Below are 12358 nucleotides of genomic sequence, written 5' to 3' on the forward strand. Positions count from 1 at the left end.
GTCTATACCTATCCAATAACACTCGGTATACCATGGGAGAGATGGATGTCCATGTATGCTGGCCTAACAATGAATCCCTCTATCAACACATGTAAGAAATGGAACTGATACCGTACCATCTTCATACCAAGAGGCTCTAGGGGATTTATCCACGTATGATATGTATCAATCTTCACAATATGTGACTTCATAACACGATTCCGCTCCGTATGAGTGAGTTCTAAGTATGAGCAATCCAAATTCTACTGTAGTGGTGGAAGTGTGTCCATACCACATCATCGGTATATAATAAGGTGTGTATCAATATGCTAACCAAGCATGCACCTAGTCCCCCAAATCTATCTAGGTAATTTGAGAGCTCATCAACATAAACACCAAAGAGAGTAGTTGAAAGTGGACCCCTACTTCACGCTTATGGTATTGTCAATTGTATCGAAAAGCCCTCTTGGAGCATGCACCCTCCCCATCACTGGCTCATACAAGGCATAAATCCCCCACTGAAGATCTTGTGGAGTACCATTATGATGGTGGCTAGGATAGCATGGAAAAGGCCATTGATCATGTTGATAGCATGTATGATTAGGAGTAAGCCCTCCATCCCACATCCCATTGTCAGAGCAGAGTTTGGGGCAGCACCTACAATCACGAAGGCACTCTTCAAGGTAGTGACTTTTTAGCACAGATTATGGAAGCTCTTACATCATAGATATCTAGATTGGCACTAACTTCATCTAGACAACTAGCAGTAGAGGGAAAGAAGAACTATTAGTTTTCACATATGACCATTTGGATGAGCCTACATGGTTTCCACCTTTTGACTAGAGCCTTGACTGCCCTAAACTTTCTCTCAGTCGATCAAAGTTGAATGAGGTGATCCTAGCTGACAATTGAGGACTTAGATAGTGAGGACATGGATCCATCTACCACTCCCTCTAGGATTGAGGATGGAGTTCTATTGGAATCGCTTCTTATGTCTCTCTAATGATGGATCCACTATTCGGCTAGCATACATAGACACCCATCTCTCCCATAGCATACGAGCTGCTATCAAACAATTTTGCACCTCCTCTCATAGGCTACAGATGGCAACAAGCAGAAGAATAGATACTCCAGCAAAGGATAGGACTTACCAGCTTTGTGGCCGAGAGCCTGAGACAAAGGACCACTACAGATGTAGATGTACAATATACTACATATGCAAATGTATATTATACTATGACATATGAGGATGGTACCATTGCCTCTTTTGTGATGGTTTTGGACCTCTTCATTGTGTTATAGAGTACGAGGACCTGAGATGTCTAGGTCTTTTCCTCCTAGAGCTCTAGAGGTATTGCACAACACTATTGTGAGACATGAGACGAGCTCACCCAAATGGACCCACATAGAGAGCAATGACAAACTTTTCTTACAGATCAGAACTTGTTGACACTATTAGCCTAGTAGAGACAAAGCCACCTTGCCAAACACCTTCCATTCCATGCCGTGGAGTTACATTGAATAGAGCCATTTCACTTTGTCGAACATGATTACCCTATCTACGAGGACCATGTTCAAGGAGGCTGCACCACGGCGAGATCAAAGCCATTATCAAGGAGACACGAAAGACTTACCATGAGGTATACGGATGGAGTAGCTAGGGATCGCATCATAGCTGAGATCATGTGCAGATCTTGAGATCAACTACAGCCTATAGTCTCCACCATAGTTTGTATAAATAATTCTATTAGATTAGGTTTTCCTTTTCTTTTCCCTAATGGGACAACAGTAGACATTGTTCTACTCTAGCATAGTGCCATCGTACGATTATTGTCAACACTGTTTCATAGGCCACTTATTTTAATGTTATCTTCACATTAGTGATGAGATGACATTAGACATGGATGTAGCTGAGATCACGTGCAGATCTTGAGATCAGTTATAGCCTTTAGTCTCCACCATAGTTTGTAGAGATAATTCTATTAGATTAGATTTTCCTTTTCTTTCCCTTGATGGGACAACACTAGACATTGTTCTACTGTAGCATAGTGCCATGGTACAGTTATTCTCAGCATTGTTTCATAGGCCACTTATTTTAATGTTATCTTCACCTTCCTAATGAGATGACATTAGACATGGATGTACTCCAGATTTTCTCTCATAGGCCACATTGGCCTCATGTAGACGTTAATATTTCTTTCTTTCTTTCTCTTTCTCTCGACCTTTAAACAATGCAATGTATTCAACCTACACTGTCATAGTTCTCAGCTAAAGGCTTCATGAAAGCTCATGTCGGAACATTGAAGAGAAGGCCTTTCTTTGCACGTCCTTTTATTTGGAAATGACACACGGTATTTTTTATGGTTTGCTTAAAAGTTGTTTTGAAGATGCTTATGAGTTTAGTAGTTTTCTCATAATTTGTTAAAATATGTTTAAAATTTATGGTCAGGTATGATTGAGGTCCAAGGTTCAAATTGTACTCGAATCATACTTTCATACGCACTTGTGTTTGACGTTTCATTCGTGTATGGAAAAACTATGTTTGAACTAGATTTAAGAATGTTAAGAGAAAGCTTCTAGATATAAGATGACATAAGCATTGTTATAAGCATGATAACATCATCAATGTCATAAGCACCATTGACATAGGCATTGTCATAAGCAATACTGATGTAAGCACTATTGTAGAATCCTTTGAGGGATCTTCTAAAACCTTGTTAAAATCTTCTAGACCTTTTTGAAATCTTCTAGAAGTTACTAGAAGCTATTAAATTTCTTGGTACCCATGATACACTCACTTTCTGTTGAATGGTCCAAAAGAGTAGTGCCAGGGCATAGGGATAATGCCAACCAGGGCACCTCTATCACAAGCCTAGTCATCCATATAAAGCTTGTCAATCTTGGAAGTTACCGTACCTCTTGTTGCCTTGTCTCTCTTAGAGAATTAAAGCGAGCCTGTGGATATACCGAACTACATTTTGAACAAGGGGTCCTCTCCTTTGATCAGCAGTATGAACTCCTTGCATGCAGTCTGCTCTCCTCAAGTCTTACAATGAAAAAGCTGTAGTCCAAAACTCTCTTGTCACGTTGGGCATTCGTGGCACAAATGAACAAACCAATAAACGCATCGTCCATTCTCACAAAGGCTCACAAGGCTAAAACAAGATGCCTCAGCCCTATACTACCTAAGACCACTACTTTCCAATGTAGATACGAATTCCTACCTAGCCCTCTATGTCTCCCGCTACCACTATCTAGTAGTCAGAGCCCTCTCTTGACAAAAGCATCCTGCAACATCAGAATATCTTCTCTGCTAAGTGGTGGTGCCCCTTTACCATGAGAAAATCTACTGATCCTCCTGCTATTGCTCTATGGGGGTCTTTTTTCATGAGGCTCTGACCTTTCCCAAACAGTCATCCACCAAAGCCTGTTACATTCCACGAGAAGATCCTCATTGGGAGCATCTAAGTTTCTAGGACCGACTTGGCTGAGCACACCATGCGCTCTGTTGTTTGCTAGAATGTACCCTATTAGAACCTCCTATCTGGTAGTTCTATTGTTGCATGCAATGGAGGAAAATCTTCAATGTAATGAGATATATAAATCATCCATTATTTGCTCCTGGAATACATCCTCTCCCGTTTGCTTGGTGGTAGGGACTTGGTGAAAGTAACGTGTGAGAGTTTGTACAGTCTTATTTCACATCCTGGCCAAGCCACCTCCCTCTCCCCTTTCTTCTGAAACGAATGCAAGAAGGGCCCAACGCATAAGACGCTGAAGATACTTCAACACAGTAGGCAGAAGCAAGCAAGGCTCGTGAGATTATGCCTGGTCCATTGCATTTACCAAGGGACTCTAGTGTAGCCTGCAGGTGCCCCCCGCCCCCGGGTGCCCTGCAGGGGCCCCCTTCTTGGGGGGTTCCCCCACCCCTCATTCATAAGGACTCCATCCAAGCAGCTCTTACTAGCACCTTCGCCAAGGTTAAACAAGTGGTTACCCCAAGGAAAGTGGTGTTCAATTGGGGGTGGCCCTCACCACTAGCCTTCTCCTTTGGTCAAGGGCCAAGTCTATTCCAACCTTGGGGATGTGCCGGCACCTCCATCACCTTCTCCTTTCCATGCCTTGATGAGTACTTTCATTCCCTCCCTATCCAAGATCAGCCTTTCAGCCACATCATACAGAGAGACGGGACCTTTGTTGACGCAATCGCAGAGGGTTCTTCTCAATTCCCGTTATTTAGGGGCATTTTGTCTATAAGGTCTATCGATGCCCTTCCTTAGACCATCAGGGTTCCATCTGTTTAAAGGAGGATTCTCAACCCAGCTAGTCCTTCTCGGGCCTCCTTGAGCAGTGCTGCACTTGTAAGATAATGGGCCATCTTGTAGCAGATTGGCCTAAGAGAGGTCTGAGTCAGACTTCATACTAGGATGAGGAGGCAGTAGACCTCAGCCTCGGAGGAGAAGTGAGAGAGAATGTTAGAAACAGTGCATCCTAGCAGTGTAGCCAGTATTAGAGACAAGAGCATAGAAGCGGCAAATACCCCTTTACAGGACCCGAAATGCTGAAACGTGTGGAGGGCCTGAAACATGTTTCCCTATCCGAAACATTTCCCCTTGGGGAAACGGCTGCCACGAAACATTTTGGTTCACCCTATTTCCCAACAAGACTGAAGCGTTTTTAACAAAACATAGTACATTCTTTTCGTTTCAAACATAGCATTGTTAATCATGTTCTTTATGCTTGTTAAGTGTAGTCTTCTTAATCGTCGTGTTCTTTGCCTTTTATACATAGCATTAAAGTGTTATTATTCTCATGTTCTTTACGCTTTTTGGGTCATGTTCTTCAAGCATTATTAATGTTTCATTGTTAAATGTTTAATGTTGTGCGTTAATGAGGAAGAGAAAGATAGAGAGGAAGAGGAACTAAGAGATGATAATTAGTTATCACTCTCTCTTTTATGGTTTTGCACTTATTTACAATTGTTCTTTCTTTGCAATCACCATATTAATTGTGTGCCAAAATCCTTGTATGCATCAGAAAGCTCCTTTGAGCTTACACCTTTTCTAGAACTCTTTAAAAACTTGGAAATTAGAAAGCTTATAAGTTTTAGCTTCTAAGCACCTCTCTATGCAAATCCCCTCCCCCAAGATGACGCGGCATTTCCGTTTCCCCCTCCTCAAAATTTGACGTTTCCATTTCCGTTTCCATTCCCATTTCCGTTTCTGTTTCCCCATTTTTCTCAACTATGGACAAGAGTGATCAGACTCATGGCAGAGAGAGGCAAGGGCAAAGAGGCTCGGAGTAGCAAATGCAGGCAAAATGATGATGGAAAGTAGTTAGAGATCTAAGACCAGCAACTTGAGCAGAGGTAGCAGTACAGCCAGCTGTGGCTCCAGGGACTAGCAGGCTTCTCCAACTGTTACCAATGTCTTTTAAGATCCAGAGATGCCACAGGAAACAGAGGGCACCTTATGTGCTAGCAATGAGCCTCGAGCTAAGATAGTAGTGGCACCTCCAGCAGGCACTCCCCAGCCCTTACAAGAGGCCTCCCAGGAGCCAGAGACACCACATACCCATGTATGAAAGATCACCTGTATTCATGCATGTGATGTACAAGCTTATCACTATAATATTGGTTGCATATTTAAAGGCATTCTGCATAGAGGCTTGGATCCAAGGCAATATGGATTTGTTCCAAGGTTGCAATAATGATTGCATTGCCAATCTTCTCATTGCAATTGTGTGCGCTTAAAACTGAGTGCCATGTTTTTATCCACTCCCACACTCTCATTGTCATTGCGCATACATATAATTGCAGACTGAGTCGTCTTACAACACCTCTCATAATATCACATAGACCTTTTCCCAGCTCCTGAGAGGGCAGGAGAATTAGTGTATGGACTACAGTCATCCTGAAAGGCTTGCTTCCCAAGCTATGCCACAGATATCAACGAGCTATCCCCTCAGGGGAGGGATCCCCATGCCATGTTGCCTGGGCTAACACCAAGGACCAACTCTCGACCAAGCCTTGAGCAGTCTCAAAAGTCAGTATCGTCAAATTTTTCCCAAACAAGAAGAGCCTCTCTCTTATAGGAATAGGCTTCAACTGACTCTTTAATTGTGGCTTCCTTGAGCCAGAATAGCATCACAGTAGACCAAAGCTGATTTGACTCGAGTCTCTTCAGCAGCCAAAATTGCAATCTTGTCACTTTCTTCTACATTCTTTCCAACACCAACCCACCTTCGTTGTTGCTGGAGGTAAAGTGTTTCTAGGCTATTGCATGACAAAGGTGGTGAGAGCCCACAGATCAAAAGAAATTCCTAATCAGGGCATCAATCTCCTTTCAACCTGCTCCTGACAATGGCAAAAATGGTGCAACATAAATGGCGTGAGAGGAGAGAACAGATTTTGCCACAACTACACTACCACTGAAATCATGAGGCCTTCAACAGTATACAGAAAAACTCTTTCAATGATGAATTCAAGGCCTCAATAGTAGGCTATCCAGAACATGGATATCAAGGCTGCCTTTAGGAGGCTATGCAAACCTTATGATGAAATAGTAGAGCAATTATCCAAGAAGTTTGTCCCACAGGATGCAAAGACGACCACACTAGAGTAGTCTCTTTGAGACAGAGTAGCCTTCCCCTTTACCTTCTCCCACAAATGATGTCCTGGACAACTTCCTAGGCCCAGCTACAGGTTTGATACCTCCAATATTATATGCTGTGATATCATGTGTTGAAATCATCCTCATATTGTTTATAGGATTCACCTAGAATCCCTATAGGCTGGTTACACACCAAGTGATGGACGGGCAACCCCAGCCTAGAGTGTGGGCATGCACTTTTTGAAACTGGGCACAAACATGGGCGTCATACCTTTACACACCATATGGACACAGTTTGTAAAAAGATAATAAATAATAAACTTATAATTTTTTTGATTGGTTGCAAATGCAAAAAGTGCACCCTTGTTTGCCACTTTGCAAAGTGGGCGGGGAGATTCCCTTCACATGTTTAGTAGGTAAACAACAGGTCATGTCCTCTCCAGTGTGTAAAGGACTGCGGACGCCCGACCCTTAAATAAGTGTTTTGATTGGTTAAAGCTTACAAAGTGGGCGTCCGTCATTTGGTGTGTAACCAGCTTGAGAGAGTACATTATCCGCAGGTAGCAAAACAAATGTGTGCTGCCATCCAGGACTGAAGCACGCAGAGGTCACAAAAAAGTGAGCTCAAATGTTCCCAAAGAGGAGTTAATAACGTTAAATGCTCCACATCAACCTCTTTTGAAAGCAGGCCATTACTAGCTCTGCACTGAGAATCTTTTCACCCCAACTTCTGACAAAGGGGAGTGATTCTTGTGACACCTGTTACGCCTTTGGCTCGTTTACACTAGTGTGCATCTGATTGTCTCTTCCTCAAAGTGACGAATTACAAGGTATTGAGCTTTCGACTTGTCACAAATCAGTATTGAGCAAAGAAAATGTAGTATATATTAATTGTCATGTAAGGAGACATTTTTATTAGCATTGCCCATTAGGGCATATGCTTTTATAATGGTACAGTGACATGGGAATCATCCTTCAAAAATTAGTCCCAGTTTTATTGAGTTAAGAACTGATTCAGTTCAGGTTAAGGTCACTTTTTTTCCTAAACTTTCCCTTTCATTTTAAAGCAAAATCAATCGTGAAAAATTAGTCCCCAGAGGGAGAAAAAGTGGCTCTTGTTTATTTTATGTGGTGCGCTCTTGTTCAAATTTATGGTCGTACAGACCTGTGCAGCAGGTAGCAGGTAGCAGGCAGCAGTTGCCTTCCGTGGCTTGACTGAACATTGGGAGTGCATCATTTGCGTCAGCTGATTGCATGTCTCTTTTGTGACATGCAATTCATTGCAGGAATCATCTAGGGATTTGAGTGTCCTTTTAAGAAAATTCATTATAATGTGTATAAATTGGGCAGGTGTGTTTGCCACGAAGGATGCTGAACGTTCATTTTCCTTGGTCACAGAGTGGAATGCTGGAGTAACAGTTTCTCGGTGGCAGTTACGAGGAGAGTCTTGCTTGCCAGGTCCTTGAATGCTAAGGTGTTAGGTTTCCACATTAGGGAGCCAAGACGGGATGTGAGCTTTCTCATTTTCAGGCCCTACACATGCAATGGGCCAAGACAGTATGTTGTACGAGTTTGTAAGCATCCATCCTGTACTTGTCCAGACTTCAGCTCTCGACGTTCTCTGAGGTCGACGTTTCTTCCCTGTAAGCACTTACTCTATGTGTATATGAAGCTTCTGAACTTGGGCACCGAGACAAAAGATGTTATGTGTAGATCATTTTTACCTGATACTGAGCTGCTACGAATGCTAGAAGCATACCAATGATCTCTTTACATTAAATCATTCAGAGGAAGTGTTTATGGTTGGATGGGCATATATTTCTTGGAACTCTTCCATAAAGTAGTCATCAAATAAACCCGATTTCTGACTTTTGTCCTATAAATCCCATGTGAAATGAATAACAACACCTGTTAGGAGAGCTCCATGTGGTCTGTAATGAGCATGATATGCCCTCGAGTCTTTTAACTACTTGATCATAATGTAGAGTTCTTTCTTTTACACTTTTGTTATACTTTGAGCGAAGCTACTGCAAAGCTACCTCTTGAGGTAGCAAAGTTGCCTTCTTCCCTGCGCATTCTTTCTCTCATAAGTTTTTCTTTCCTCTCCTCACTTTGCAAAAACCTCTCTCTCTCTCTCTCTCGTTGCTAGTCCACCCTATGAAACATCTTTATTTGCCTTCGAGCTAAAGAAATTGTTAGGATACACGTTCCTAGTCCACCTTGTGAAACGTCTTTATTTGCCTTCAACTTAAAGGAATCGTTAGGGTAGTTGTTTGGGGAAATAAAGCCTTGATTGTGGAGGCTATGTACAAATAGGGAATGTCCCTTTAGACCATGTGCTTATGTTTATGTTTGAAGCACACAGTGACTTGCAAGTATGGAGGTTTGTGTTACACAAAAACATCTCTTGAAATAGAGGCACTCTTACTTGTGATTCTTGAGCATTCTAAATCTTAGCTCTAGTTGTGAGCTTATGCAGAATTTAATGATACACATTAGAAGATATAATATAAGTAGCTTAACCTTTGAAGGTTAAGTTCAGGCCTTGTTAAGCTTAAGCTTTTAATACAAGCTTGAAAAATGGAGAATTTTCTTAAAGTCCTCTCATAAGCTTACTAAATGGACTTGCTTAAACTAAAATTTTTGATCCTTCTTAAATACAAGCAAATCATCACTCCATATTGAAATAGTTAATTCCCTAACCTTCATGGATGAAGGAGTTAAAGGCTCTTGTGGCCTCCCCAAATAAGAAATATTCAATTTATGCTACATCATTTCAAACTCTCCTTCAGTGCATATTAGGGCATCATGATATATTTATATTAAGGGCCTTGCAGTAGAATAAAACGCAATATCGTTGACATTTAAATTTATTAAAAGATACAATTTTAATTGAGATTTATGAATGGAGATTATATTGTACCATGATAGAAGAAATGGGACAACCTCATGTTCTTACCTCATTTTTTCCAAGTTGTTGAGACAATTTTCTCCATCTCAAAAAGATCCATCTATAAATAGACATGAAAAATCATAAAACAATCACAAAGCCAATACAACACCCTCTAGCATTATCGCATAGTGCTAATCTCCCAATACAAGAGGGGGCTCACTATGGTGCTTAGAAAGCCATTATCACATTATACTTGTCACCATGGGTACTTTTCCCAAGTCCTTCATAGATTTATCTCTTAGTGTCCAGGTTTAGTTTTATTGACACTCAATGAGGCTTTTGGGATGAAACAAAACAAACAATATTGCATTCTGGCTTATCTTTATGCCATGCCATGCTTAACCTGTTGCTTTAATAATAATCAATTGATAATACCAAAATCAATTTTGGGTAAAGGATGGGTTAAAATTGATAGTTTTATTCCATCTAACGTGGCCCAAAACCCTCGTTGGAATTGAAAACACTCAAAAATGGACATCAGCCCTCTTATATTGTGTTGGTCCTCATGAGTACATTCCCAATTTTCTTCATATCTTGGAATTCCAATGTTGAATCCCATAGGGAGTTCTTAAGCTACTTTGGATGTAATAATAACATTGATTTTACTACATTTTTCACCCAAAATTTAGATTTTGATGTTATTGATGTATTTCTGTAACTTGAATGGCCTAAACGTTCTATTTGTTATAAAAAAAACTCAAAATGAACACTTGGAGACCAAATTATGAAAGAGTTGGGAAAATACCCACAATGTAATAACGCATTTCCAAACACTATGGTAAGCCCCTTGCTCACATTGTACTAGCCATGGACCAAAACAACACGGAGGGAGGAGAAGAGCGGAAGGGGGGAGTAAGGCCGTTGGGGATCCCCCCTTGCACGCAAAGGGGGGCCTTGGATCCCCTCACCTTGTTTTGGCCCAAGGCTATGCCCTTTGGTTCTATTAGCTTAGGCTAACAATCTTAGGCCCCTTCCCCTCGCATTGGCCAACCTAGCACAATGCGAGAGGGGGGTATATCATAGCATTTGAGAAGGCCTTATTCTATCTTGCTAGTCATCATGGGTACTTTCCCAACTCCTTCATAATTGGTCAGCTAGTATCCATTTTGAGTATCTTTTGACACCAATGGAGCTTTTAGGCCATTCCAGATATAATAATCAATTGATAGTACCAAAATCCAAAGTTTGGATGGAGAGTCTAAAATTTGGGTGGAGAATGGAGCAAGATGAATGGTGCCATTGAATCTAAAGTAGCCCAAAACTTCGATCTAGGGTCACAAAATGCTCAAACAGACATTGAGAGCCCAACATATACAAAGAAATTGGAAAGGTACCTAAGACGATTGGTAGTGAGAGGGCTCAATTATCTTCCCAATTGCCAAGATACAAAGAAATTAGAAAAGTATCCAAGAGGACTAGTAGCGAGGGTTTGAGTATCTTTCCAATTTCGTATCTCCATTTTGAGCATGTGTTCACCTTGAACAAGGGTTTTGTGTTATGATTAGTGATTTGGTTGATTATATAAGTACTTTGATTATAATATTTTATATGGATTTTTTAAATGGTCATTTATCACACAATCATGCATAAGGGGAGATTGTAGCCAATTGGTGTCATGTACTCTTTTTGCATTTAAATATATATATCTCTCTATTTCCTTTGTTTTCAATTTCAATTTGTGCAATTGAGTGCTTAATGTTATCATTTTGTGGATCAATTTCTCCAATATTGGTGTCAAAACTAAGCAATGATTGGAGGACCTATCACCATCAATTGTGGCTTCTCCATGTGCATAACATATTCCTCATCATTCTTTTAACTGCTAGATAGAGTTATTGCCAACCAAATTAATTCAATCCTACACTTCTCTTACCAAGGAGAATAGGCATATTCTATTACCAAGTTAACCCTTTCAAAAAGGGAGTGAGGTCCTCATAATTTTATTTTAGTAGTCTCAGGTGCAAATGCTTGATATAGGAGGAGGAATCTTATTCATTTTTTTAGTTTTTAAATAATTTATTAGGCTATACAATGGCCTTTATCACAACAATTTATGGTTGTTGTTGTATCACCACTCCCATGATTTGCAATAATCTCTCCACTACCCCTGTCTCAGACCATCTAGTAGGCATACCAGCCTTTTATTTTTTGGGTGGGTGCATAAGGGGCGGGGGTCTCTATATTAAGTTCCCAAGGTTTAAGCTTTAAGCCTCTAAGGGTTAAAACTTTAAGCCTTGCAAGGCTCCTAGGACATCATCCAATTAATCATAAAGCAAGTAGCACATCATCATAGCATGCAAGCTATTCAGCATGACAGAGATAGAGTTGTCAATTATTGGTCAGCCACTCATCAACTATAAGTGGCTAAAAATTAGAAAAAGGGGGAGGGCGAGTTCCTTCCTTTTACACCTTCCCACTTCGAAAAGACCTCACTATTAAGGATCTTTAATCAAGGGATAAAGCCGTTGTTCATGCATAGAAGTGGCTAAACGATACAACGGTCACATGCAGTCAAATTCTTTTTTTAACCAACTAAATTTTGGAAATAGAAATTCTAATTACCTTCAAAATTTAGTATGTGTTGCTACAACCAACTTTAAAATCCCCTTGAGGTTTTATTCTAAAGTTCATCTCCAAACTCCAAGGCTATTTTTTTGAATAATATTTTCGTGAGAAGGATAAGGCAAAGTGTGTACTAACTAACTCTGACAAATCTTCTCTATGGTGGGACGTTCTCGACCACAGTGCAAATAGGCCTCCTACCTAAGACAATTTCTAGTCAAAGGTAAAAGAGTCATTCTTGCACCACATTTCC

The 12358-nt window shown here is 40.7% G+C and overlaps 1 protein-coding gene across 14 annotated transcripts in view; it reads left to right on the forward strand.

Annotated features, from left to right (window-relative positions):
• The window catches only part of LOC148013873 (uncharacterized), a 112060-nt gene extending 103547 nt beyond the window's left edge, over positions 1-8513 (forward strand). For 2 of the 14 annotated variants that reach the window (XR_015688619.1, XR_015688627.1), the window contains 2 exons: positions 7151-7420; positions 7989-8098. Coding sequence is in view for 6 of the 14 variants with exons in the window: in XM_087666608.1 (XP_087522734.1) it covers positions 7989-8355 (367 nt within the window). In the remaining 8 variants the exon portion in view is untranslated. Of the gene's footprint in view, positions 1-7150; positions 7421-7940 lie in introns of all 14 variants that reach the window. The other 12 variants (XR_015688620.1, XR_015688622.1, XM_087666609.1 and 9 more) reach the window with 9 other exon arrangements.
• Positions 8514-12358: the final 3845 nt, after the last annotated feature.

The sequence above is a fragment of the Lygodium microphyllum genome, chromosome 25, assembly GCF_053477565.2.
Source record: "Lygodium microphyllum isolate KBCC chromosome 25, Lygodium_microphyllum_v1.1.10, whole genome shotgun sequence".
In the NCBI taxonomy this organism is placed as follows: domain Eukaryota; kingdom Viridiplantae; phylum Streptophyta; class Polypodiopsida; order Schizaeales; family Lygodiaceae; genus Lygodium; species Lygodium microphyllum.